The sequence below is a fragment of the Filicampus tigris genome, chromosome 15 (genome assembly GCF_054856515.1).
Source record: "Filicampus tigris isolate MCC_2025a chromosome 15, RoL_Ftig_1.0, whole genome shotgun sequence".
Taxonomy (NCBI): domain Eukaryota; kingdom Metazoa; phylum Chordata; class Actinopteri; order Syngnathiformes; family Syngnathidae; genus Filicampus; species Filicampus tigris.
The window spans coordinates 12,122,503-12,149,883 of record NC_141231.1 but is presented as its reverse complement, the minus strand read 5'-3'; the positions used below and the strand labels follow the sequence as shown (position 1 = coordinate 12,149,883).

The window sequence follows — 27,381 nt, the reverse complement described above, 5'->3', positions numbered from 1 at the left end:
CTTTTGCAATGCGGCAATCATTGACAGAGTGACGGCTTAAAAGTCCGTTTGGCCCACAGTTTTGTATACATTCTAGTTGTTCTTCACCTGCAAATTCAAGATGAGGATCGGATTTGCTGTCTCGCTGGGTCTCGTTCTCATGCTGACGTTTTCTGGAAAAGGAATGTATGTATCATTTTGTATAATTCTTAGAAACATTCTGACATTTCAACCTCAGAAGTAGCGATGAACCAATTTTAACTCATCCGATTCACTCAATACAAAAGTAGAGTGGAAGAAAAGGCAAACATGCTAGCTGGCGTGTTTTTTGCTTCGTCTCTTTTGCTTATATGTTGAACTCAAACATCTGAACAAAAACATGTTTCACGACAGTTAAACAGTAGATTTGAGGCGATAACCAAACAACGTAATTCTTCACTTCCTCCTGTGGGAACACTCGTTCGAGCTAATTCCGTCGCTAATGGTGGCTTTTCAGGGGAGTGGAACTTCCTGATCCGCCCGCTGTGGACTGCGTGTGGAGCCGCTGGTCTGAGTGGGGCGCTTGTGATCCGTGCACCTTAACCAGAGTGAGTCCATTTCAGTCGTTGCTATTGAAGCATGTGAGATCATAGTCCCCCTTTATGTAAACACTTGGTCACTTTTGCTTTATTGTCAGGAGTAACCCTACTCCTTATTGAAGGCCATTACGCTTTCAGCTGCTGCATTGGGGAAGCGGCAGTTAAACAGGCAAAAATCCAGATGGTAGTGGGTGGGGCAGGCCAAGAAACTAGCTGGATACTAGGTGTGGTTTAACCAAATGAGATTCTCATAATATCATAAACTAAACAAAATGTTGCTTTATTCATGTCTGTATTACTTTTGCCCAAGGGATCAAACAACTGATTTTGCTATTCTTCACTCTCATTTGTCATGGTCAGAGGCGTTCTCGGAGCACGATGGTGTTCGGACAGTTTGGTGGCGAGTCCTGCCAGGGTTCCATAGGCGAGCGAGAGTCCTGCGTAAGCAGTGCCACATGTCAACAACCTCCACGTCCCGCCTGCTCCGACACGGAGTTCCAGTGCGAGTCAGGTACATTACGGTCTTTAATTATTATGATGGATTTGTTCGGGACAAAATACAGAAATACCCTGTGAATAGGGACATGGCCTGAATAATAAAAGGGTTTATAATTGCTTGGAGATGCCCAAGATGAGAAAGAGCACAAGATAGCAAATAGAGAAATTCAAACAATTACAGAGATTGAAAAAAAATCGTAAAATCACTAAAAGGCGGGGGGAGCACTGTATAGTTTTTGTGTTGGAGTCAATTCAAAATATCAGATGTCTTAAAAACCTTTGTCTTTGTGAATGAAGATTGTTTTTTTTATAATATGTGTTTAGATACTGTAATTGTCTAGTTGCCATCATTGCCAAACTCAAAGCGGTCTTCACGCAGGTTCTTGCATCAAAAAGAGACTCATGTGCAACGGAGACTATGACTGTGAAGATGGATCCGACGAGGACTGCGAACCCGGCCAGCACCCGTGTATCTCCGCCGTGCTGGAAAACAATGAGCAAGGCAGGACGGCAGGATACGGGTACAAATGATTTGATAGATATATAGAGATATATATATATATATATATATATATATATATATTTTATTGTAATATCTGTAACATGTAAAAACAAATAAGATTTTCTTCCAAAACAAAAAGAACAAATCCATTCAGCCACATGATACAGATCAGACACCTGAGTTCTTCACAGTGGTCTCCAGTCTAAACATGTCCTCCTTTGTCCTTCCACCAGAATCAGCCTTTTGGGGTTAGACCCTCGCATGAACCCCTTTAACAATGATTACTTCAACGGCCGATGCGATCGAGTCAAGAATCCATATACCGAAAAGTACGATAGGCTTCCGTGGAATGTTGGGGTGCTCAATTATCAGGTGAGCCAGAAAGATAACACCCCTCTTGAAAAAAAATGCATTAGCACGATATGGTGGCCAATCTCTTTGATTCTCCAGACGCTGGCGGAGGAAACTGTCTCCAGGGAAATCTATGAGGACACACACAGCCTTCTCAAGGAGATCCTAAGCGAGATGAGCAGGAAGGTGGACGCCGGACTTTCGTTCAAGTTCAACCCGAGCGAGGAGTCCATGTCAAGCACGCCTGGCAGCGTGAATTTAGAATATCAGTATGAGAAGAAAGCCATGATTAAGGAGATGTCCGAGTACTCCAACATCCAGGTTTTTTTTTTGTTTTGTTTTTGTCACACTTTCTCATTCAGTTCAATGCACATTGTGCTGCTCATTCTGCTATGCGCACCTCGGCCACTGGGGGGGCAGTATAAACACCAATCAACACTTTTAATGCCTGGATGGAGCCACCAAAATATTGCAGCAGGGCTTGTCCTGCCTGGAACCACCTAAAAAAAAACCTGAAACACATATAGATATATATATAAATCATCGATCAAATGCTAATGAATTGGATATAAACCTTAAATAGAACTGAAAGGTGGTGTCTGGATTGGCATTACTCAAAGAGAAATTTGACTGCCCTTTCTTAGTTGTCAAGAGTAGGTACGGCGGTAGTGATGATATCTTCACCATCATTCAATCTTCTTCTTCCCATTTAGAACAAAAGCTTCATGAGGGTCAAAGGTCGGATCCAGATGAGCACCTACAGGCTTCGTTCCCGCGAGCTCCAAGTGGCTGATGAGTTCCTGGCGCACGTACGATCTTTGCCCTTGCAGTATGACAAGGGCATCTACTTCGCCTTTCTGGAGGACTACGGAACACACTACACCAAAAACGGAAAGTCTGGCGGAGAATATGAACTCATCTATGTTCTCAACCAGGACGCCATCAAGGCCAAAAGTACGTCAGTCATTGGACAGTGGCTGTTGAGTTGACAGGTATTCAACATGTTGTTGTTTTTTTTTTCTACTTCCAGATCTAACAGAAAGAAAAGTTCAAGAATGCGTCAAATTGGGCATCTCGGCGGACTTTACCGGAGAGACAGTTAGTGATGGAAAAGCTCACTACAAAGACGACAAGTGTAAAGACGTATCCACAAAAGCCCAAGGTTTGCCTTGACTCATTTGGATTTTAAGGTGTTCCTCCGCTATATCACGCTTCACCTTCCCTTATATATCACACATTTTTTGTGGAATGTCATTATTTACTCTGTTTCAGAACTCCCTGTTATATAGTAGAAATCTTCATTTTACTGTGAACCACCCTTTTTTCACAGGGGCTATGTTCCAGATACACCCATGAAAAATGTTTTACCACTCCCCCCCAAAATATGAATTAAATAAAAATTATACGTGGATTTTCTCTATTCACGCGTCGGCGCGGTCTCTATCACCCACAAAGGGGTGGTCGCCTGTATTGTCAAAATGGGCTAACAGCAATTAGCACAGTTCTTAAGGTAAACATAAAATAACTAGCCAAAACCGCAAAAGCAGGACTCATACTTTTTTACCTGCAGGTGAGATTGCTGGCAGAGCCGTGGTGGACAAGGTGATGACATCCGTGAAAGGAGGCACCTTAGCAAGTGCCGTGGCCATGAGGGCCAAACTGAACAAGGACGGACTGATGGACATCAACACCTATCAGGCGTGGGCTCGCACCATTGCCGATGCCCCTGCGCTGCTCAGTAGTGAGGTAGGAAGCAAGAGCAAGAACGTTTCGGATTTTGCCAGCTGAAAGAACGTGTGACGTCTTGTTGAATTGTCATACAGACCTTTGATTAGCCATCGCTTCCCATTTGTCTGCCAGCCGCAGCCCATTTATACGCTAGTTCCCTTGGACATCGCCGACGCCAACATAAGGATCGCCAATATGAAGCGGGCCACGGCGGACTACGTGGCCGAGTACAGCGTGTGCAAGTGTAAGCCGTGCCACAACGGCGGCACTGTCACGCTACTGGATGGAAAGTGCATGTGCCTGTGCCCGCACCTCTTTGAGGGAATGGCTTGCCAGAACTTCAAAGGCGACAAAGCCAAGTACACAGGTGATAGTCCAATCATATGGCGCATACTTTACTCCTCTCGACTAACTCTAGTGACTGTCACTGTGACACATTTTTACTCACAACTAACTCAATGTGAGACTTACTGTACCCTGTCAACATGACTAATTGTTACCAAGGTTATCTTGCACTCGACAAATACTCCATATATTAAAAATAGCAAAAGTAATTCTAAAACTAATAAAAACTTTAAGATGAAGCTTTTTCGCAAAAATATAAACTAATAAAAACAAACAAACCTGCTCTATTTTTTTTTTAACAATCTAAAACCAACTGAATTGAACTGAAAAAAAGTCAAAACGAAATCAAAACAAATTGTAATTAAAAATCCCTAACTATTCTAGTCACGACTAACTCAACCATGTCAACGTGTCAGATTATGAGTAACAACTAACAGCTGGCCACGTCAACAATCCACATTGCGACATCACTACTAAGTCTACTGACCATATTGACATTTTCTTTGTAAACAGTACACATTACATTTGTTGTGCAGGTGAACGGCCTGAGGTCTCTCAAGAAGGCAACTGGTCTTGTTGGTCCGGCTGGTCCGACTGCAGTGGGGGCAAACGAACCAGAACAAGAAGCTGCAACACGAACGGGCTCCTCGATGCCCACTGCAGGGGAGACACCAGCAATGAAGAATACTGCTGAGAAGCATACAGTGCCATCTAGTGGTTGCTAATGGCTTCAATTGACATTTGCTTTTGCATTGAGTTTTGTATTTGTTTTTTTTAGGGGGCGGGGGTTGTATTAGCGGGTTTCCCTCTGTTTGCAATATGGTTAATATTTAATACAGAGCAGTGATTATATAGTTACATAAATGTATGTAAATAAACTTGTATCAAGCCCTTATTGTGTTGTGCTGTTTTGAATTGGTCTGACTGATTTTTTTATTTGCCTTCATAAACAATGGCCTCTTAGGTGAAGTCGGGGGAAAAAGGCACAATTAAGTTCCTCTAATGCCCTCAAATGTGGGCAAGGAGAGCAGCAGTGCACTTTCAGACATTTATTGAACGGGACAAATATTTAAAGCTCTAGTGTGAAGTGCCAAATGAAGTCTAAGTAAAGTAATTAAACATCATACAAAAAAATTAACCCATCCATCCATCCGTTATCCAAACCGCTTATCTTCACAACGGTCTCGGGCGTGCTGGAGCCTATCCCAGCTGTCCTCGGGCAAGCCTGAGAAAAATCATTCCTATTTCATCTATTTGACAAAGTAATCGTTTTTCCAAAGTGAGATCCTGGCGAGCGACAACCCGCAAGCGAAACGTCACGTCAAGAAGACGACGGCAGTGCGCAACATGGAAAGTGTACAAAGCAAGTCAGAAATGGACCCAGAAAGCAATATTTTAAACTTATCTGAGGTGATCCAGGTGTTTGATGAGTTGGAGGAAGTGGAGGTAGTTGGCATGATGTATGTTGGACCATGCATGTACGAACCAGATGCTCAGGAGAGGAAAGTGTTGAGCACGAACGACCGAAATGTACTTAAGAATATTTCCAAAGTAAAGTACTTGTAGTTGGTTGCTTCCCAATTGTAGTTCTTGCCTTCTTTTGCCTTCCGAAGCATTTTTGCTAAACCCATAGAGCTTGTTTTGAGGTAAGGGGTCTTGTTTTAGGACAAAAGCCCTTCAAAAGGTTTCAATGTCGGCCCCTCGAACCCCTTAAACGCCACCTCCCCTTATGCCCGGGTCACTGGAGGCATTTAATAGTGTGTGTAGGGTGGGAGTGCAAATTTGAAGTGATGCCCCTTGCCTCCACTGCTCTTTGTACCACCCCCAATGGAAAAATGTGACAATTCAGCCCGGCATAAACGTGACAGCTCGATTTAATATTCCCACTTTGCATCGCTATTCAGTCCAACATTCAACCCTTCCCGGACCCCCGCAAGCACCACTCATCAGAAATCAGCCCCTCCTCCGCCTATTGTGGCTACTTTACTCAAGTGTCTGCTTTGTTTTGCCGTTCTGTTTGAAAAACACGAATGCACATGGGGAGTGTTGAAGTTTGGAAATTAGAAAATTAGAAATCTTCTGCCTTCCGAGGTAGTATCAGGAGCCCTTTTCAAAAAACTGGCCTTCTACTGAGTCTCTTTCCGGTGTAGACGGTACCAGTGCGTAAGTATCAGTAGCTCCTTTCACACTGCTCATCAAAGCTTTGCTATTGATTATTGACTGAAATGGTGGTATGTATATTTTTTTTAGGTTTCTCACATAACTCCTGTGGGACGCCCCCTTTCTCAAATGGCTTCCCAGAAAACCTACGAGGGTCTGAGTGAATGAAGTGCCCCCTTCATTGTGCAGCCACGCCATTGTGTGTTAAGTAGGAGCCATAATGGAGGTGCCACTCAACGTCACCTCAAGGCAATGCACAGGGTCCATCGATGCAAAAAACTCTCACCCGCAACAAAAGAGCCTCTTGCTCACATTAAAAGAGCCTCTCACAAACAACAAAAAAAATCTCCCACCTCACTCAAAAAGGTATTATACTGACCAAAAACTCTCACACTTACTTAAAAAGTTTCTAACATTGCAAAATAATTCTCACACGAAACAAAACCAAAAAATCATCTTTTGCAAAACCTCTCACACAAGGAAAAAAACTCACACTCAGAAAGAGAATGCGTCACACTCAATCACCACAAAAAAAACACTCTCACTCACCAAACTAACATTCAAACCCACCAAAAAACTCTCTCTCTCTCCACCCCCCCCCCCCCCACACACACAAATTCCACACAAAAATATGCGATTACAGATTTCCCATATGTTTGATAAGATTAATTTATTTTTTTCAGACTCATAGCTGATCTGCTCATGATAGTAACATGAAAGTTGGTTGACTTTTTGTTGACTTTAGTTAAACTGACTTCCGGGGTTGGGTTTTCAAAATAAGTGAGTATAAACATCAACACAATTCAAGAGACATCTCTTTAACCCTTTAAGCACCAAAGTAGCATAATTGCACCAAGCAACATTTACAGCAGGAGTCACAAACTCCGGTCCTCCAGGACAGCTTTCCTGCATGTTTTAGAAGTTTCCTCCTGCAACACACCTGATTCAAATGATCAGGACCGTTATCAGGCTCCTGCAGAACTTGCTGACGAGCTGATCATTAGAATCAGGTGTGCTGCAGGTGGGTAACTTCTAAAACATGCAGGAAAACGGCCCTCGGGAACCGGAGTTTGAAACCCCTAATTTACAGTATACCTTTTTTATTTCATTTTATTGAAAAAAAAAATCACCTAAAGGGTTAATCCATTGTCTCAATCCTAAATTTCATCTAATTTCAAAAGTGATGACTCCATATAGTGACTAGCCCTGTTGCAAACAGAGCAGCCTCAAAAAGTTTATCAGTGCACCAAAAATCCGCACATACCTGTAACTGACCTCCACAAACGGTTTATAATTGCTTATAGATGCCACAGGGTGACGCCAAAGACTTTTATATTAGATAGTACTTTGTCCTGAGTGTAAAAACAATATTTTAACAGTAATTTTTCAGTGAATAACCCGAACACACACACACACACACACACACTCACGAATGTGGATAGATTATTTTCGCGATTCGCGGTTGGGCTCGTTCCCAATCATATCATATGAAAAACCACCAGGTTAAAAGTAACAAGGTGATGCGCGCGCTCTGGAGCTGCGTGGACGCACTCGATCTGTCCACTCGCGAGTGATAATCCGTGTCTTCCTCCTTGTCATCGTCGGCATCCTCCGCGTCCGAGAATCCGCTGCCGTCCAACTCTTCCTCCTCCTCCTCCTCGTTCCCCTCTTTGCAAAACGTCTTCATGCTGACTTTAACGTACTCGCATATGTTCCTCTCCTCGCCGTCACACACGCACGTCTCCAGCTGCCTGGCGGCTGGGATGTCGCGCATGCGTGCTATGACTCCGCGACACTCTGCCGAGCACCGGCGCCCTCCGCCGAACAGCCTCCGGCAGTGGAACAGGTAGTCCCGGGTGGCGGCTCCGCACGCTGGCTCTTCTTCGCAGCGGCGGCGCGCGTCCGTGCAGCCCAGCCGCGCTCGCGTCCGCGGCACGCACGGCTCGATGGCCCGCTTGGTCCTGGCGCACAGCGGGTCCAACGCGCAGTCGCAGTCCTCCAGACCCGGCCCGCCGCGCGTCAGGTTGAGCTGGATCAGGGACGACACGCAGTGGCTGGGACACCTCCGGCGCTCCCCACTCAGCACCATTGCGCACGCGCGGGTATATTGCTCGTAGGCGTAGAGGCACTCCGGCTCGCTGTGACATTGCAGGATGGCCTTCCAGCACACGGGCCGTGGGTTCTGGTTGTGTTTGTGCTTGGCGCAGACGCAGATCCCGAGGAGAAGCACGAACACGCCGCATGTCCATGCGGCTTTCTGCTCCATCAGCGTGACGCGACGTGACTTTCCCACGCGGAGTATATGCGCACATCGGGGATCCTCAATGTCGTCATGACTCCTCACGTCAAGAATGTTCGCGACTTTCCAAACAAGTCAGAAATCACTCGGGTACCCGGCGTGCTCATCCTCCCTGCTACGTTCCACGCTGTGACTTGATTTGTGTGTGTGTGTGCGTGTGTGTGTGCAACTTTACTGCAACCTCCCCGGATGCTGATTGGACCTCAACGCTATGACGCCACGCTGGGAGGTGACGCAATCAAGCGCACAAACTTGGGGCAGCTCAAAAAGTTGTTGAGCAGTTCCCCAACCTGTGTCAACGTCAACACCACACCAGAGATGTCGATTAATGTTAACAATGAGTTCTGCCTACTTATCTATTGATTTTCAGTGCTGTATAGACGTGTTTTGCTAGTTGTAAAGTTTTGCTCTGACCAACCAATCCGGATGGAAAAATGCTAACTTCATGGACAGCGCTCTGGCCCTGTGAGGTTGAATTTGAAATCAAATCTGGTTCAAGAAAAAGTCAAATTGCTCATGTAGTTGAAGCTAGCACTACTGATTCTGATGCTGAAATCGGATTGAGCATTTGTCTGTCAATGTATACATCATTAGTGTAGATAAATGAACAATATTTTGAGTAAATACAAAGCAATTTTTGGATTAAGTGGATCATTTTACATGGTCCACAAGCCTGGCACAGTGGTTGGGAATCACTGGTGTAGTGCAGTACTCCCAAAAAGTCAGACTTTTTTGAGTATGGCTTCTTGAGACTTTCTTGTGGGTCTATTCATGGTTTAGAAGTCATTTGCTTACTTGGGGGTAAAAAAATTCATATGTAAAAACAGCATGAGTCAACATAAAGCCAAGAACACACACAAACATACGCTTGTGATGTCATCTTTGGAGGTCTTAGAAGCTCTGTGGCTGGGAACGTAATGTACCAGAAGCTTTCACATTATCTCTGTGAACTGTATATATTGTATTTGTAAAAAAAAAAAAAAAGGGACTGATTTTTTTAAAATGGACTAATACGCCACAACATGGATGCAGAATGAATATGTAACATAATACAAATACTTACCACATTTGATTAAAAAAACTTAAACATATACTGTATGTACAACTGCTCAATTCATCAATCAACCAATCATTTAATTAGATTAAATTAATGGAACAATACATTAAAATAAATTCAGATTAAACAATTTTAGGGGGGAAATGAATGCCACAAATATTTGAACACTTATTTCTTAACTTTTATTTAGCTCCAATTTTTCTATTTGAATTTCAGATTCAATCTTTTACACCCAAATCTGAGTGGGCATCTCTTCATTATTAAAATTGCATAGTAACACACACGTCGACAAAACATTGCGCATTTTGTCATAGAGGCGGACAATCAGTGGTGAACCACATTTGAGTGTTGAGGCTTTGGTGTGGTTTCCCGCCTCACTCGGCGTGGCTTTCATGTGGTGCTGGGAAGAGCTTGGTGGTGGGAGTGGGACAAATATGGCTCCCTCCATGCAGTATTTGGATTTTCCCGGGTGGTCTGATGAGCACAGTTTACGTTGGACTCCTCTATGCAGCATCACTGTCACGAGAAGAGACGTCGCAGTCGCGCACACAACCATGGCGGCAAAAATCCATACATCAATTTTCTCTCGTTTATGGCCTCATTTGGGTGAACCGAAGTCTATCCCATCTGATATTGGGTGAGAGAAGTGGGATACACAAGGACTGGTCGCCTGCCAAACGCAGTCAGGCCACTGAGAGACAAACAACCACACACACATTCACATCTAAGGACACTTTAGAGATTTTGATAAACCTAAAATGACTTTTGGCGAGAGAAGCGGAGTACACCCTGGTCTGGTCACCAGACAACTGCAGGGCACATATTGGCAAACAACCAACCACACTCAAACTCAATGATAATTTAGAGTTTTACATTCACTTAAGATGACTTTTGGTGAGAGAAGCAGGGTACCACTTGAAGTGGTCATCAATAAACTGGCATGCAGCAAGCAAGCATCACATTCACATCTATGGACAATTTGGAGTCTTTAATGTTGGATGACCTTTGGTGAGAGAAGTGGGGTACACCCTTGACTGGTCACAACCCAATTACAGGCTGCATACAGAGTAACAACTTTCCACTTTTGTGGAGGCAGTGATGTGTGCACATTTCACTTGTGTCAGCCGGAACACACTAGTGTGGGGCTGGGGGGGAAAATAAACTAGGTGGTGTTTTGCTTTTTCTGCAACATCTGAATAACCTATAATCATATCCACGAAAAAAGAGGCAATAAACTAGTGCGCCTGTTGCGTGGCAGGCCACTAAAAAAAAAGGAAAAGCAAGAAATGTGGTCGTGCATTCGCTTTTCATGGAAACTGAAGTGGAAAAAGTACACATGGACTCAAATCCTGGACTCAAGGACTTAAATTGACAAAAAAAAAAACTGCTTAAAATAAAAGTACTGATTCAACACCTTAAGTAAGCGTCGCCATTTGGTCGTTTTTTTGCTTTGACTGAGAGCAGAAATTTGAGATACAAGCACGGTATGGTGGCAGTGCATTCAACTCGCGTCACTTCACAACAAGGTTATTACAGTTAACGAAAACTAACGAAAAAAAACAACTAAAATTGAAAAATAATTTTTGGGAATGAAATAAAAATGAACATTCAAAATTAACAAAATGAAAAGTAACTGAAACCAGTAGGAGCAGCAATGCCCATTGAATTAAGTAAAAATGTGGCAAAAACGGTTTATATTGGTTTTATTATATCATTACTGTATGATTTAAAAAAAACATTTTGTTTTGGGGGAGGGGACTGAAATTGATTAATTTCAATGGGGAAAGATGATTTGAGCATGGTCACCCAAAAAATCTCACAGTACCTGAAAAAATCTACTTAAGTATAGAAAGAAAGTATTTCTACTTCCTTACTTGTCACCACTGCATATAAAAGAACATTGTGTAGCAAACATCTGCTAGCCATTCAGATGGTTTGCTTCGTTCCCGACTGACTCACGCTCACTTTACACGTCCGCAAGCGTTCGGCTGCCAAGTTTGACGAAGGCGGCAAAAATTCCATCAAGAGGGAAACTTTTTGCTTTTGGCTGCCAAGTTTCCAAGAGAGCGCCGCCACTGAACGGCTGTGATGTTATTTCAAAATCTCATTTCAATGTCACATGCTCGGCAGGATGTTTTTCAATGGAAGTAATGTGTACAAAGAAAAAAAAATATGTGCTTGGAGTTTGGAGATTCACAATTTCGAGTCCCGACTGAAGAACGGTGCAAAACCAGAGTTGTATACCAAACCTTTATTTGCCATTTTTTCTAAAGAAATGGGGGTGAAGTCGAAGCATGAGATGCAAATGAGAAGATACGTCCTCATCGGAATCGGTGTGTCGAGGGTTGTCGGGTTGCGGTTTCAGTGCAGTGAGGGTTAGGGAATGAGATGAAGAACAAGACTGCAGGCCCTGTTTCATGTCAAATGAAAACATGAACATCAAGGTAACAAAGTTATTATTATAGCTCACGAAAACGAACAAATTAACTACAGCTGTATATATATTTTTTTTTAAATCCTGCATGAGAAAATGAAAACGAGAGTGTTTAAAAGATATGATTACAAACAAAAGTTCGATTTCATGTAAATTAAACTAACTAAAGCTAACTATAATTATAGCGAAAATGTCCTTCGTTTTCATCTTTGTCAATTAATTTCATACATAAGCTTTCAGGGTTGATTTTAAACGTATTTATTTTGGTAGTACTGTATGGCTTTATGGAAGAAGGAGGGTCGGGAATTGCAGTTTATTTTATTACACAATAGAAGTTGGGCTTTTTTTTTCTTATCTTGAATTCAGCAAATACTCCATAGAGAGAGAGAGAGAGGTAGATAGGGAGGGAGGAAAAGAGAGAGAGAGAGAGAGAGAGAGAGAGAGAGATTTTTTAAAACTAAAACTAATAAAAGCTAGACTAAAGCGAAACATTTCTGAAAATTATAAATGAATAAGAACTAACAAATCTGCTTTAAAAACTAACTCAATTCGAAAAACGAAAGTCATAACAAAGCAAATATTCACAGAATGATAATGAAAAATCTAAAACTATTATAACCCTGCAACATAACAGTCACTGTTTTCACAGATTCTCATTTACTAGAGGTGGGAATAAGTCACATATCGTTACCCTAACAGCATAAAAATTGTTTGTTTGTTTTTTATATGTTTTACAATTATTGCTATTAAGCTAATTATATATGCAAGTAAGTCAAGTCTCCTGTCTTAACCTTAAAGTTTCAAAGAAGTCGCAAGTTACTTTGGCAATAAGTGCTGTAGGGTGCCAATGAACTCGGCTCATAACACTTCACACAAAAAAAAATCCTCACAAAAGAGAGGTCAAGCTGTTTAATGCCACTCCCAGTTCACATTTGCTCGAAAAATAAACATAAAATAAAGAAAATTACAGCTTTTATATTTAAAATAACCACATACTGTACTGTAGTTCAACCTTCCAGTCCGCTAGCTTCATGCTAATGCTAATGAGCATCTACAGTGCTTTGCAGTGCTTTAATTAAGCATTAGATTGAGCAGATTGGGTTACTTTTACCCAAAAATGGGTTAATTATTTTGACCCGGCAGATTGGATTGAAGATTGCGCTGACAGGTTTTGTCATGTGTAGCACCAAGCATCTTATATGACAGTTTTGTTATCTCACAGTCGAGTCTTCCATGAGAGTTAGCCAAGAAAGTCCCAAGTCCTAAAATTTGTAACTTAAGTCTGACTCGAGCCAAGACATGTGACTCAAGTCCCCCCAATCCCCACGCCTCACCTCATTTGTGATGCTTCTTATAGATGGCAATGTACTCCTGCACGTCGTCGGGCGAGCCCAGCACCACGGGGACCCTCTGGTGGATGTTGGTGGGCTGGATGTCCAGAACGTTGCCGGCCCCCGTGGTGGCCATGCCGCCCGCCTGCTCCATGATGAACGCCATGGGGTTGCACTCGTACAGTAGCCGCAACTGAGAGACCCCGAGACGGGAAGGACGGTTATAGCGCCGTCACACCGGCATTACACCGACATTAAAGTGTGGTGACACTGTCATAATGGACAAGATGGCGCCAAAGCAATACTTGAAGTGCCTCATCTCACTTCAACATAGTTTCTTAGTACAAAGATGGTGGCAAAGCAATCATTTTATTGCCCTGTTATTTGACCTGAGCACAAAAACAGTTAACAGGTGCGCTTTTTCAGCAAATACCAGAGGATAAGTTGGCAGTGTCATCACACTATTATAGTGAGAGCGGCATTTTAAGTTTTAGGGTGGTTCAATAGGTTTAAATGAGGAAGTCAACCCCAAATATTTATTTACAGGAATATTATGTTCTATTCAGGCCCATTAATCGAAACACGGTATTTTGATTAATAGTACGTTTGTGGACTTTGATTTAAGCAGTAAAATCCACCGATTTTTGTCCACCCCAGGGGGCGGCCATTTTGCCACTTGCCCTCGACTGAAAATGAAATCACAGTTGCTCACGGCTCAGCTAACGAGAAATCACGGCTCAGCTTTAGAAAACAGGTGAGCCCTATTGGCGCCTCATAACATCAACCAGTGTTGTTACGCAGACGTGACGTGAAGCATGAAATGAGTTACATGCTCACCTTCCCCTTTGGACTCTTGGTGTTGGCGGGATACAAAAAGATGCCGCCGTATACCAGCGTGCGATGGACATCAGCGACCATGGAGCCGATATAGCGGCTGCCGTATGGAGCAGAGCCGTCCTGGAAACACAGCTTACTGGTCAGTGCCGTCACCGATTTTTTTAATTTTCTGGTGGCCATTTGAGCTCAAGAAAGAAGTCACTTTAGAATGTGACTATATGACAAGCACATTTTCTTTTCATTGTTATGACTACATCTACCTCAGGGTACTTCTTCTTCTGAATGAATTCTGTCACATCAGGGTAAAAATGCTGCGCATAGCCTTCATTCAAGCTGTAGATTTTGCCTTTTTTCTTGATTTTTACATCTCGATCCACCAGGATGAACTCCCCGATGGCCTGAAGGAGAAATTGAAATCCGTTGCGTTTTTTTTTTTGCACAATGACGAGAGGAATAGTAGTCGCACTTCGGCAAGTTTCGGTCTTACCGGGTCAAGCATGAAACAGTTGACCCCTTGTCCGGTGGATAGGACCAACATGGTGGCGCTGCCGTACAGAGCGTAACCGGCGGCTACGAGGTTCCTCCCCGGCTGTAAGGCGTCCTTCTCGCTCGGCGCGTCGTCTGTGGTCTGTGGAGGACACGGGTCAGCGGGTCACAGTGACAGCGCCCTGTATTAAACCTTAACTCTGAACTTAAAGGGAAGTCAACCCAAACGTGTTTTTTTCAAGAATATGTTCTATGCAGACCCAATAGTTGAAACAAGGCATTTTGATAAATATTGCATTTGTGGAATAAGAGTTAATCCACCTGTTTTCAGCCATCTCAGGGGGCGGCCATTTTGTCACCTCTGTCAACTGAAAATGACATCACAGGGTTCGGGTAACGACCAATCTCGGCTCTTCTGTTTTCTGAAGCTGAGGCATGATTGGTCGTTACCTGAGCAACTGTGATGTCATTTACAGAAGTGAAAAAATGGCCGCCACCTGAGATAGCTGAAAACGGGTGGATGTCGCTGCTTAACTCATATTCCACAAAAGCAATATTTATCTGAATGCCTTGTTTCAACTGTTGGGTCTGCATAGCACATATTATTGTAAAGAAAATGTTGGGGTTAACTTCCTCTTTGGTTGAAATTTTTAAATACACGCTCACCTTCTTGTAGATGGCAAAGATGGTACCGATGGAGACAAGACAGTCGATATTTGAGGAACCATCCAGTGGGTCAAAGCAGACGATGTATTTGCCCTGAAAGGGAACATCTTGATTTACATCAACACAACGTTACACTAATGTGACAGTGATATTATACAAATGTTACAGTACATTCCTGTAACAGGAATGTTTTCCCTGATTTTTCACTGCACTGATGCGACGGTGATATTAAGGTGACACCTCGCTGAGGTCACTCATGTTATGCTGTGTGCGCGATGGTTTCTCAGGTACTTACTCTCTTGTCTGACTCCACCACGATGGCCTGCTCATCTTCTTCGGACACTAGCACGCAGGAGCTGAAGGAGGACTTGATCATGTTGATCACCATGTCGTTGGACAGGACGTCCAGCTTTTTCACCTGGTCTCCCGTCACATTGGTGCTGCCAGCGATACCGTAGCTGCCAAAGACAGACAGGAGAAGAAGACCTTTGACTTTACTAATCTAGTAAATGTGAGTCTCTTTGTTGACACGGATAAAGGGCTGTCAATGCAAAAAAAAAAAAAAAAATCCCCCAACCACTCCACCACCAGCCAGCCAGCATGTAACCTTTGCCCAGGTTGAAGTACAAGGTGCTACATATTTGTGCGGGCAACTTAATTCTGACTGGCTGAGAATGTCACTTTTAGTTATTTTGTGCACTTTAAAGTTATTACCCAAGAGTTTGTTTTATGGAACTTACAGTATGTGGGAGAGTGTCTATAATGCTTTGGATGAATATTAGGTGATGTTTAACACTCGAAACTGTCCAATGAAATGCAGGCACAGTATGTCCAAATGCCATTCGTTTTTCATTTCGTTTTTTTTTTGGGTGACCAAAATTTGGAGATACATGCTTTTCAACCGACAATGGTTCTGATCAGTGATACTAAATCACTTTGCCACGAAAAATTGCCATTTGTGCTGCTAGAAATTATCCATTTTAACTTAAATGGTACAAAAAAATCTTATTTACTGACTACAAACAACATATTTTTTTCATCTTTCTATTGCAGTGACGCATAGTGATAGGCAGAAGAATATGTTCTTTGATTAGATGACTGAGGGTATAATTACCTCTGTTTCCATTCATACAACAGAATCATCATTATTACAGTAATACACTACAGTTACGTAAAATGTGCCTTGGCATAATAAAGGAGGAAACACTGGTATAGGTGATACATGACGTGAAAGCTACAGGCCAAACTAGCACTAGTACAGAGTGGTATAGAAAATTGACGGATGGATAGTTGTTCACAAATAGAATTTTTGTAATGACACTTGTGTTAGTAGTGTACAAATGTCAACTAGTGCACAGAGAAGCCTTTAGATAATGAAATGAGGGACCTGTCAATTGCAAGATTACAAAAAAACAACTTCTCACAGGTTGGCGATGCCGGCCTTCCTGACAGCGGTGGAGATGGCTTTGACAGCTGTGCAGATGGAGTTGAGCAGGTTGGTGAGCTCGCCGGTTCCATGGGCCTTCCTGCCTTCCTCTAGCACAAACCTAGTGAGGGTCAGCACATTGGTGTCGAAGGCTCCCTTCTCGGACATTTTCGCCGTAAGGTGCGAGGACCTGTGCCTCGAGTGAAGTGGAGCCGCAGTTAAAGGTGTGCGACAGAGCTGAGTGATAACAGAGAGGGGGGCCGGGGAGGCCATATGGGGGGTGTGAGAGAGTGCCAGCCAATCACAACTGATTGCACGTTTGAATGGGCAAAGTTCAACAGATAATGAACACCTTTGAGGTGTTAAATATGTTATGTCAAACTCTGAATAATAGCATTCTCACCTTGCACTAATTCTACAAATGTTACAGTAGCATATATAGACTACATTTATGACTCACCAGTGTTACCACATAGCATCTAAATCTGTTTTTCCTTCTTTAAATCAGGTTTAAATTCATTTGAATCCCTTCTCAGTGCTGCGCTATGTTTTTGTTTGTACTTTGTTGTTTGCACTGAATTACATTTTAATATAAATGTTTATTTGGTGCTGTGACAATTTAATTTCTTCTGAAAATGAATAAAGTCTCTGTCTATCTGTGTGTCTGTCTGTCTATCTATCGAGCTATAGCTAGCCATCAAGTTAGCTAGCTATCGAGCCAGCTATTGAGCTAGCTAGCTTGCTAACATATCTTTTTTTTTTCTTTTTTGGGGGTTACAGAAAATCAAATGACTCTACTTCAAGTTTCCTGCTAGATTTGTCGTTTCGTTTTTGTTTAAAGTATATATATACGTAATAAAAACTGTGAAATTGTGTTAACTGTGTTAATTATTGTATATTGCTAAGATGAGTTGATGATGCATTCACAGTCACAAAGGCCCTTTGAGGGAAACCATAATTATAATGCAGCCCACGACAAAAATGCGCTTGACGCCTCTGGTCAACGGTATTCAATTGAAGATCTGTACTGTAATGCGTTTTGTTAACGTATTCAAGCATTCATTCCAGTGTAATTGTTGAAAGAATGTCACAAAAAGAAGTGCTGACCTCAGTCTTTTAGCAAACAAAATCCCATTGTCGGCTTCCCCCCTCACAACAACAAATGCTCCATGGCAGTGCTGTTACTCAATGCATATTGATTCCTTTAACAACAGCACTATAGAATTTTTATTATTTTAGGTTTTCCTGTCAGGTGACAAATTGGGAAAAGTACAGACATTTTCATTTAAGGATGTACTCACTTTTGTTTGCCCAAGGCATGTATGTTGAGTTATTTTGAGGGCACAGTAATTTTATACTGACAGTTCTTCAGTTTTGTCCCATGAAAATGCAAGGGGCTTACTCACTTTTTTACATTTATTTTTAAATAAAACTGTTTTCAAAGTAACAAAAAGTGTGTTTTTTGCTTGCTTGTGACGGAATCGTTGAGGGTGTCCGCTGAGGTCACTGGACTGATCTGCCAGACATGTTATGTTCCAAGAGGCCGGAGTTTAACTTTGGACCCAGACAGGCTTAAGCTGTTGCATGATAGCAGTCATTGATGCAGCTCATTGCATTTTGTTTTTGGTTTATGATAAATCATGTGCTTTTGTTGTAGTGTAGTGCATTGCTTTTATTGAGCTAAGGCACATATTTCATATTAGAATATCTCATGGCACACCAGTGACACCACCAAACGTAATTGTCACCAAAAAGTATATAAAGTAAAATAATGATATTTTGCCTCAACTGACTTAAAAATGTGCGTAGTTATAATGAAATGTAGGCCCCTTTAGTTGGCTGCAAAGCCATTATTTTGTTGTATAAAGGGTGACTGTACAGCCCTAATTCCACATTCTGCCATCTAGTGGCGCAGCATTTAAAATCCGGAATAATTAAATTGGAATGGCCAAGAAATGTGAAAGAAAGAGGTAAATGTGTAAAATGTTCCACACGCTTCCTTTTTGAAAAATGGAAAATAGTTCCCAAGATTAATTTCCTAAGTGAGCTGAACGGTTTGAGGAGAATGTTTAAACATAAAAGTGAGGACTTTCATGTTAGTAAAGAATTTTGTTGTATAACATCTTATTAGCGAAGATGATTCATTCACATTATAGGTTTTGGTGAATAATGAAAAGAAAAACGTATTTCAAATAAATAAATATTTTCGCTCCCCTGGTGTAAGGCAAACCAGGAAGTGTGGCGAGGCTGGTTGTTCCGCGCAAGCTCAGTAGGCTCGGCGCAGCTGTCCCGCAATGGCCGCCTCTGCTGCAGGAATAAACAAGCAGGGCTCACTGACGACCATGGAGCCGTGCGTTCGACACGGCCGGGTGGCCAACGGAGGCACTGTCAAGGTCGGGGAGGTTTACAAACTCCAACTAAAACATCAATCTGTTGTTTGGACCATTTTACCGCAACCTTCTTGGGAGGCAGCTTTGCCTTCGTGGCTACTGACGCGAGGATGAATGCCGCATAGACGTCACCTAGCTCACCATTTGAACAACACCTCACTACAAATACACTAATGTCTAAATGTGACACTTGTGCAGCGTTTTCATTGAAATCTTAATCTGTCGTTCATTGATGTTTTGTTGCAGTTTAACGATGACATCACACTTTTGGTGTGTGTGCGTGCAGAGCAGGCCCACGGCTCCCTGCTTATTTCTGCCAATAATATTGATATTCCGATTCCTGAAATTGTATTCATTCAGTCATCCCCAACAGTATGCAGTGAACCCTTATTTGCACATGGGTATTTGCCGTAGTGCGGGGGGAACCTATCATTATTCTCTGAAAAATTCACCTCTTTCCAGTTTTGCGCTTAGGTCAAATAGTTCTGTCTAATGTAAAAGCAGTCATGTACAGTATAAAGTACCTGAAAGATAATTTAGTAATTGTATGTATCTTAAAAAATAACTTCCAAACTTGGACCCCTTCGTCATTGCATTCATTAGTTTGTTCAAGCCTTGGGCCAATTCTTTCTGTGTGCATGTGTATGTGTGCAATTTCTCTCAAAAATCCTTTCTTTTTTTTAAGAATAATTACACATTGTCATGAGTCATTGTGCATGTGTGATGTGGTTTGCAGTGACAACTTGTGTGTACATGCATGGGTGGTCCCGGCAAGTGTGTTGGTTGGTCATCCTGTGTGTGTTGACTCACAGGTGTTGGAGTGCGGCGTTTGTGAGGACGTCTTCTCCCTCCAAGGCGACAAGGTGCCCCGCCTGCTACTGTGCGGGCACACCGTGTGCCACGACTGCCTCACCCGGCTACCGCTGCATGGCCGGGCGGTCCGCTGCCCCTTCGACCGGCAGGTGACTGAGCTGGGTGAGTTTTTTTTTTTTTTTTTCAAATTCCAGTATCACAGAATTTTGTGACGTCGTAGTCTTAAAAGTGTTTAGTAAGTTCACAACTCTAATCCAATGGCACCGTACAAAGTGGGATGTTTTCATTGGATATTGCAGGACCGTTTCCAGTTAAAACACCCTAAAATTCATAAAAATGAACTGAATCAGACCGCTTGGTGTAAATAGTGCTTCGCTGTTCACCTCTCCATCTAGGTGACTCTGGAGTGTGGGGTCTGAAGAAGAACTTTGCTCTGCTGGAGCTTCTGGAGCGACTGCAGAACGGCGCCACCAACCAGTCAGGAATGACAGAGGACGCACTGAAGGGAATGGGGGAGGTAAGACGAGCACGGTCTGACAGCGCGGCTACCTCTCACAACCATTGTTGCGGGTTGCAAAATTCTATGAATTTTCAAAGTTGGAAACTTTCCATGAGAATCAACGGGAATTAACAGGAATCCATAGGAATTGCCAAGAATAATCATGACAACTTCCCTCCTTCTGAATAAGACATCTCTTTTGGGATACTTTCTTTGAGTTATCTTGGTAGAGGAAGGATTAGCAAAATCTGCTTACATAAAGCGGCTGACAAATGGGACAATACTTCGAATACAAAATCACATTTATGAGAGTTGCCACCCATCAATCTTTGACAAATTCAATGTAATGTTAATGACTTCCCCTTTATTCAAACATTTCAAAATACTAGCCACAAAACGGATGACTCACTAAATATATAGAGGGCAGCATATTGGATAAGGAGTGATTCCAAACACAGCCATTTTTTACATGATGTTTCATTTAATTCCCATAAATCCTCATGGAAAGTTCCAGTTTGAATTATTTCCCAAATTCCCTACCTGAACTTCTCATAGAAACTGACCAAAAATGTTGCACCTCTTCTCAACTGCGGCAGTGCATCATCCGCTGCGACGAGGACGAGAGCCACACGGCCACCATGTACTGCACCGTGTGCGCCACCCACCTGTGCGCCGAATGCTCGCAGCTCACCCACTCCACCCGCACGCTGGCCAAGCACCGGCGCGTGCCGCTGGCCGACAAGCCTCACGAGAAGACGCTGTGCCCTCAGCACCAGGTGCACGCCATCGAGTTTGTGTGCCTGGAGGAGGCGTGCCAGCCGGGTCCGCTCATGTGCTGCGTGTGCAAGGAGTACGGCAAGCACCAGGGTCACAAGGTCAGTTCGCGCTGCTCGTAATCAATGAAGTTTCGGCTTGACGCTTTAATTGTTCGACATGGTTCACAGCTGCGGCCAATTTTCGTGAGGATCTGCTTGTCAGCTTGTGACTGCTGGAAACATTCACGCCGTGCAGGCTATTATTTTTCTCATTCCAACAATTCTGTTTGCGCATTTTTCACCCAATAATTCCCTTTTCGTTCCCAATACACACTCATTCGGAATTCAAACTGTTCGGCTCATTTTCATCACATACCAAAAATTCCGCATTTTTCACCAACATATTGCACATTTTTCATCAGTATATATTCCACATCATTCTGTATATTTCTATATCATTCCATATTTTACACCATGATATTGCACATTTTTTTTCACCAGTACAATTCCACATCATTCGAGATCATTTCATATCATTCAATCCTATTTCACATCATTCCATATCTTTCAATAGCATTGCATGCCATTCAATATCAATCCACCTTTTTCAAATGTTTCTGTCTCAGTTTTATGGAGTGCAGAATGTGTAATCACGAGCTCCCTCTTATGCTGCATTCAGGGAAACGGGGAGGGTAAACAAAAATCATAGTTTCAAGTTGCATTTCCATTTTATTTGAATACATCAGAGGCCTTCATTTTTCCAGTTGTCTTGAGCGCAGAATTGGACAAATCTCAACATGTTTGTTGCGTTCTTGCTCTTCTTCAGCACGCCGTCCTGGAGACAGAGGCCAACCAGATTCGGGCCTCCATCCTAGACATGGCGCACTGCATCCGCACTTTCACAGAGGAAGTGTCGGATTACTCCAGGAAGCTGGTGGGCATCGTGCAGCAGATTGAGGGCGGCGAGCAGATCGTGGAGGACGGTGTCGGCATGGCGCACACGGAACACGTGAGGCCGCCAAACCGCTTGAGGTTTCCCAAACATGATTTGGGACTAAATCATGAATCCGTCCGTCTGTGTCCCGTCCAGGTGCCCGGCACGGCGGAGAGCGCTCGCTCCTGCGTACGCGCCTACTTCGCCGACCTCCACGAGACGCTGTGTCGTCAGGAGGAGATGGCGCTGAGCGTGGTGGACGCCCACGTCCGCGAGAGGCTCATCTGGCTGAGGCAGCAGCAGGAGGACATGACCATCCTGCTTTCCCAGGTGTCCACCGCCTGCCTGCACTGCGAGAAGACGCTTCAGCAGGTGGGGGGATTTTTTTTTTGTTTTGTTTTTTTCACTAGGGCTTTGCCTTGCCTACCAAACGAACTTGCCTTATAGGACGACTGCAGGGTTGTACTGGCAAAGCAGGAGATCAACTGTCTGCTGGAGACTCTTCAGAAGCAGCAGCATCAGTTCACAGAGTTGGCTGACCACATCCAGCTGGACGCGGGCATCCCGGTCACCTTCACCAAGGTATACGCTCAGTATATAATATGATATAATATATGAAAAACTAAACATGGTCTTGTATCGAAAGCTATTGGAGCATTTCTGCAATGTCTTTGGTATTCAGCTTTGCTGTTTGCCCTCACTAGTAAGACAATTCAGCACTGTAGTAAAAAGGACTGTGTCTTACTCGTCTGCCAATGTTCTTAGTAGTGGAGCTTAAGCTTGATATCAAACTCGATGCTGAAATGCTCAAATTCCGCGTACAGGACAACCGCGTTCACATCGGTCCCAAGATGGAGATCCGCGTGGTGACTCTGGGGCTGGATGGTGCTGGCAAAACCACCATCCTCTTCAAGCTCAAGCAGGACGAGTTCATGCAGCCCATTCCCACCATTGGTATGCTAAAGAACAATGAAATGACTCCATATATCGCTACTAGTGTTGTCGAAAATGATGCATGTTTTGCTTTGTTTTCTGAAACAAGGTTTCAATGTGGAGACAGTGGAATATAAGAACTTGAAATTCACCATCTGGGACGTGGGAGGAAAACATAAGCTGAGGCCACTGTGGAAACACTATTATCTAAACACTCAAGGTAGCATTTTTTTTTTCATGTTATCATACATTGATAATATTTTTACTTTACTTTTCTTGCTATTTTGCAATGGAAGTGAGACTATGTTTGGATAATGCATTTTAAAAAATATTTCATCAGGGTATATGCAGAGTTAAAGGAATCAAAATTTTCGACCTTTTTAAGACCAGTGAAGTCAAATTTTGCACCTCTACTTTTGTAAATATGAACTAGATGTGGGTGAATCTTATATCACAATATTTATTTTTTGGTCAGGATTTATTTCAGTTTAATCCCATTTCCAAAATTAAAACCTTATGACTCTATGACGTATTTTGAATCGTAAATTTAAGACCTCTCTGTCACTAAGAATAACCACACAAAGTGGGTGAATATGTGAATGAATTTTCTAATAACATTGTTCAGTTTTTAATGCAAATTTAAGACCTTCATTTTGGAAAGTTAAAACCTAATGATTTTTTAAGACTAATTTGAGATTTAAGACCACACCTTAACAATGACCACGCCGAGTGGGTGGATACTTAGAAAAATCTCGCTATTGTTGAAATTCAAGGATTTTATAGATAATAATTAAGCCTGAATTTCGCAAATGTGAGTTTGATTACATTTAACAGCTCTCTTTCACTAAATATGATATCCAGGAGTGGTCAAATACATGAAGTCATTTTGTAATAATATTGTGGCAACAAATACTGGGAGCAGTAACGACAAGCCTACTCGGTGATGATAGTGTCATTGCTCTTTTTCTCTACCTGCCGTGTCGCACGCAGCCGTGGTGTTTGTGATTGACAGCTGTCATCGGGACCGACTGATGGAGGCGCACAGCGAGCTGGCCAAGCTGTTGACTGAGAAGGAGCTGAGAGATGCCCTGCTCCTCATCTTTGCCAACAAGCAGGTACTGGACAGCCGTAGGGTCAAGGTTTTTCGAAGTCCGCGCCGTCATTCAGCTCACTTCACAAAAAGCAGCAGTTGGTCAGATAGTGAACAAATCTTCAAGAGGCTTCGAGTTGTTTATTCTTCTCCCAGTTGAAGTTTATGGTCAAGATAATCATAAAACAAAGAGAATTACAACAATGTGTATTCCACCAAACCACATAACTTAGTCTCACGAAAGTCTGTTAGCGTAATGCTAACACACAATGGAAAACGCCATTGGTGGGCTAACACTTAGCGTTAGTTGTGACATTACAGCGCTTTAAGCAACACATTAGAGGTGCAACTAATCGACAATTGCAATTGATTCACAACCAATTTATTATGTTAATTGGTGATTATTTTGATAATCGATTAATCATTTATAGACCATATTCAACTAAATATTGTCCAAAGTTTGGGAATTTCAGCCCTTCAACAGTAAATATTCTCAAATGTTTGTAGTCCTCCATAAAAGCAGACAAATAATCTTTGTGTTTGATCAAGATAAGACATTTGCAAACATCAGCTTTTACTTTATAAAACAGTGATATACATTTTGGCTATTTTTTGATATGTTAAAGACTAAATCAATTACTGTTTCATAATCAAACTCATGTTTGTGCATTTTCTACACTGTCAATTTGAAATAATTACTGTGTTAATAAAGAGAAGGAATCTTTCATTCTTTCACCTCATTCATCAAAAAAAATAATCAACCGATTGATTATTAAAATCAATAATCAGTTAATTGCAGAACTGAAAAAAAAACCGGTTAAATTTAGTCCATTTTATTTTGTCATTTTATTTAAATTCACTTCAGTAGAAAAAGATGATTTGAGATTAGAGTGTTTCAAACTACGAATGGTCCTGGAGCAAATTAAACTTGTATCTCAAGGCACCACTGCATTAATAGTTAAATGAACGCCTTTAATTTGAGAAACCTTTTCAATCTCATTTCAAAGACCGCTTTGATCAAATTTAAGACCTCTCCTTCAGAGGATCTCAGCTCAGGTTGCCTCACTTCACATCTTTTTGCCTCGCTTGCTCAGGACGTTCCCGGCGCCGTTTCCGTGGAGGAGATGACGGAGCTGCTGAGCCTGCACAAGCTATGCTGCGGAAGGAGCTGGCACATCCAGGGCTGTGACGCCCGCAGCGGCATAGGCCTCCACGAAGGTCTGGATTGGCTGTCCAGACAGCTGGTGGCCGCGGGCGTCTTGGACGTGGCCTAGAATGCCCCGGGGACATCGCTGGTTTGATGACACCTGGGGTTCACTTATCTGTGAACAAAAACTTGAAGGTACACGTTGGCAGAGCCTTGACATGTACTACCGCTCTGCTCCTCCGAGGGGAGACAGTGAGGTACTGAAAAAGCCCACAACCGCCCCCATAAGCAGGCTGAACTTTATACTTAAAAATAACACCAATCCAGTATGGAAGCAGGATATCAAGCATAGCGAATAAATGCTCATTTATTTGCCATTCTTAATATTATCAGCCCAGTAACATAATAGCCTAAGTCGTTTTTATAGGCCTATATATGATTTTATATAAATACACACACGCACACCCACAGTGATTAAAAAAAATAAAAAATTAAAAAAAATTGATTGCTTTCCCAAACACGTTTCGATGACTCAGGCTATGCTATTACACTAAAAATACCCATATTAAGATCCATTTAATAGTAATTTTGTCCTCACTAGTCAGACAGTTCAATGAACTAGTGAAACAATATTGTCATGCTAGTCATTTATTTTGCACTAATGCTGCCACTTTGGGCCTACTAGTGTGAAATTAAACATGAGTAAACTACTGCGCTACACTAGTGACACTAACTCGGCCCAAATTGTAGGCACGCCATGCACTAGTAGCTTCCTGGAATCTACACAGTTGTTCTACTAGTGGACCCTTGTTCAACTTGTTCGGTGAATAATCGGCTTTATGGAAGCTGTGTGAGCATTTATTCCGTATCCTTGGTATCCATCTTAAGGTCCATGTTAGTACTGTCTTTGTCCTCACTAGTAAGACAATTGAGTGCACGAGTAGAATGACTCGGGCGCGCTAGCAGAAACATATTTCCACTGCTGCCTTCAGCTACACTAATCGGATAACTAACGTGACTACTACTAGGCAAAACTGCACAAATTGACATCTGCACACTCCTAGAAATAGAGAAGAGCTAGATATTAACTCAAATTTTTTAGTAGCAGGCAGTTGTTAACTGGTGCCTCACTTAATATGCAATTGTCCTACTAGTATGCCCAAGTTGTCATGTATGTTTCAGAAACGTCCTAATTGTGAGTAGTTCCGCACTAGTAGTGTGTAATTACATACTAATAGTATACAGAAAGCTGTTTGAACGTTAATTCAAATGCATCTAGTAGGTCAGCTGCATGTTAGTCAAAACTACTGAGGCGTGATATATGCCTAATAGTTGGGCTTAATAGTGTTACCAGTGCAGCGCAGTAGTTTACTAGTGCGGTTTAATGACATAAAAGTAGAGGAGTAAATGTTACTATTGCACCCTAGTTGTGAGGACAAATGGCGTACTAGTACACGGACCTTAAAGCTGGATTCCAGTTATTGAATAAATGCTAAACGCAGGGACATATGCAATAGCATCTGATGTTTCTTGGGGAAAAGTGAATTTTATTTAGGTTTGTGCTCTGTTACACAACAATAATGTTTACTGACAATATTTATGGTGTTGAATTCCCTTTTTTTTTTTTTTTGCTCGTTAAAATTGAGCAAACGCACTTGCTGTCTGCTGCCTCGCCGTAGTTGGGTAGACAAACTTTCTACTGTCTCCTTCCATTATTTACGTCACAACTCTGGACGGTCTCGTGGGAAACGTCAGACAACTTTAATAACCTGCCACCTCTTCGTGATGTAATGTGAACCCGTGAAAACCCCATCATACCACTGATACTTTTTGTCTCATCAGCAAGTACACACACACACACACCATTTGAGTTTCTTCATTGCTATGTAATGTTTACTACTTGTGTAAAAAAAAAAAAGGACAAACTAAATGTCAGTGTGAAACGCCTTTTTCCGCGTAGTTTGCAAAAACGTAGAAGCACAATGCGCCTCAACATCTGACTGACGGCTTTTTTTTGTAAATTATTAGTATTGTGATGCTGTCAAAATAAACTGACATGTCTGCATGTGGCTTTTTTTTCTCCTTCACTAAATATGAACATGAGTTGTGGATTCATCTTATACTAGTGTGTAGATATTTAAAG

General features: G+C 42.4%; 4 protein-coding genes and 1 long non-coding RNA gene across 5 annotated transcripts; 2 read left to right on the top strand and 3 right to left on the bottom strand.

The window, feature by feature from the left end:
• On the top strand, window positions 1-4,876 carry c9 (complement component 9). The gene is made up of 11 exons (XM_086053549.1): window positions 1-165; window positions 476-566; window positions 918-1,068; window positions 1,435-1,576; window positions 1,791-1,929; window positions 2,008-2,229; window positions 2,622-2,862; window positions 2,939-3,070; window positions 3,479-3,654; window positions 3,769-4,003; window positions 4,518-4,876. Exons 1-11 carry the CDS (start codon window positions 101-103, stop codon window positions 4,673-4,675), a joined length of 1,752 nt encoding a protein of 583 aa, XP_085909675.1. The 5' UTR covers window positions 1-100; the 3' UTR covers window positions 4,676-4,876.
• A 1,916-nt stretch (window positions 4,877-6,792) lies between these two features.
• Window positions 6,793-8,590, bottom strand: LOC147135522 (growth arrest-specific protein 1-like). Its single transcript, XM_086053524.1, has one exon. It carries the CDS (start codon window positions 8,405-8,407, stop codon window positions 7,625-7,627), a length of 783 nt encoding a protein of 260 aa, XP_085909650.1. The 5' UTR covers window positions 8,408-8,590; the 3' UTR covers window positions 6,793-7,624.
• Window positions 8,591-11,733: 3,143 nt separating this feature from the next.
• Window positions 11,734-16,934, bottom strand: LOC147135521 (fructose-1,6-bisphosphatase 1-like). The gene is made up of 8 exons (XM_086054492.1): window positions 16,676-16,934; window positions 15,547-15,709; window positions 15,252-15,344; window positions 14,587-14,727; window positions 14,360-14,497; window positions 14,100-14,219; window positions 13,266-13,455; window positions 11,734-11,907 (listed from the first exon to the last, which is right to left on the bottom strand). Exons 1-7 carry the CDS (start codon window positions 16,843-16,845, stop codon window positions 13,267-13,269), a joined length of 1,014 nt encoding a protein of 337 aa, XP_085910618.1. The 5' UTR covers window positions 16,846-16,934; the 3' UTR covers window positions 11,734-11,907; window position 13,266.
• Window positions 16,935-18,918: 1,984 nt separating this feature from the next.
• On the top strand, window positions 18,919-27,303 carry trim23 (tripartite motif containing 23). The gene is made up of 11 exons (XM_086054490.1): window positions 18,919-19,070; window positions 19,880-20,042; window positions 20,276-20,397; window positions 20,976-21,254; window positions 21,961-22,143; window positions 22,225-22,440; window positions 22,516-22,650; window positions 22,893-23,022; window positions 23,111-23,221; window positions 23,992-24,116; window positions 25,186-27,303. The coding sequence occupies exons 1-11, from the start codon at window positions 18,972-18,974 to the stop codon at window positions 25,363-25,365; spliced, it is 1,743 nt and encodes a 580-aa protein (XP_085910616.1). The 5' UTR covers window positions 18,919-18,971; the 3' UTR covers window positions 25,366-27,303.
• On the bottom strand, window positions 19,885-21,237 carry LOC147135520 (uncharacterized). The gene is made up of 3 exons (XR_015089939.1): window positions 20,920-21,237; window positions 20,264-20,379; window positions 19,885-20,201 (listed from the first exon to the last, which is right to left on the bottom strand). It is a non-coding gene; the product is annotated as an uncharacterized LOC147135520 (long non-coding RNA).
• Window positions 27,304-27,381: the final 78 nt, after the last annotated feature.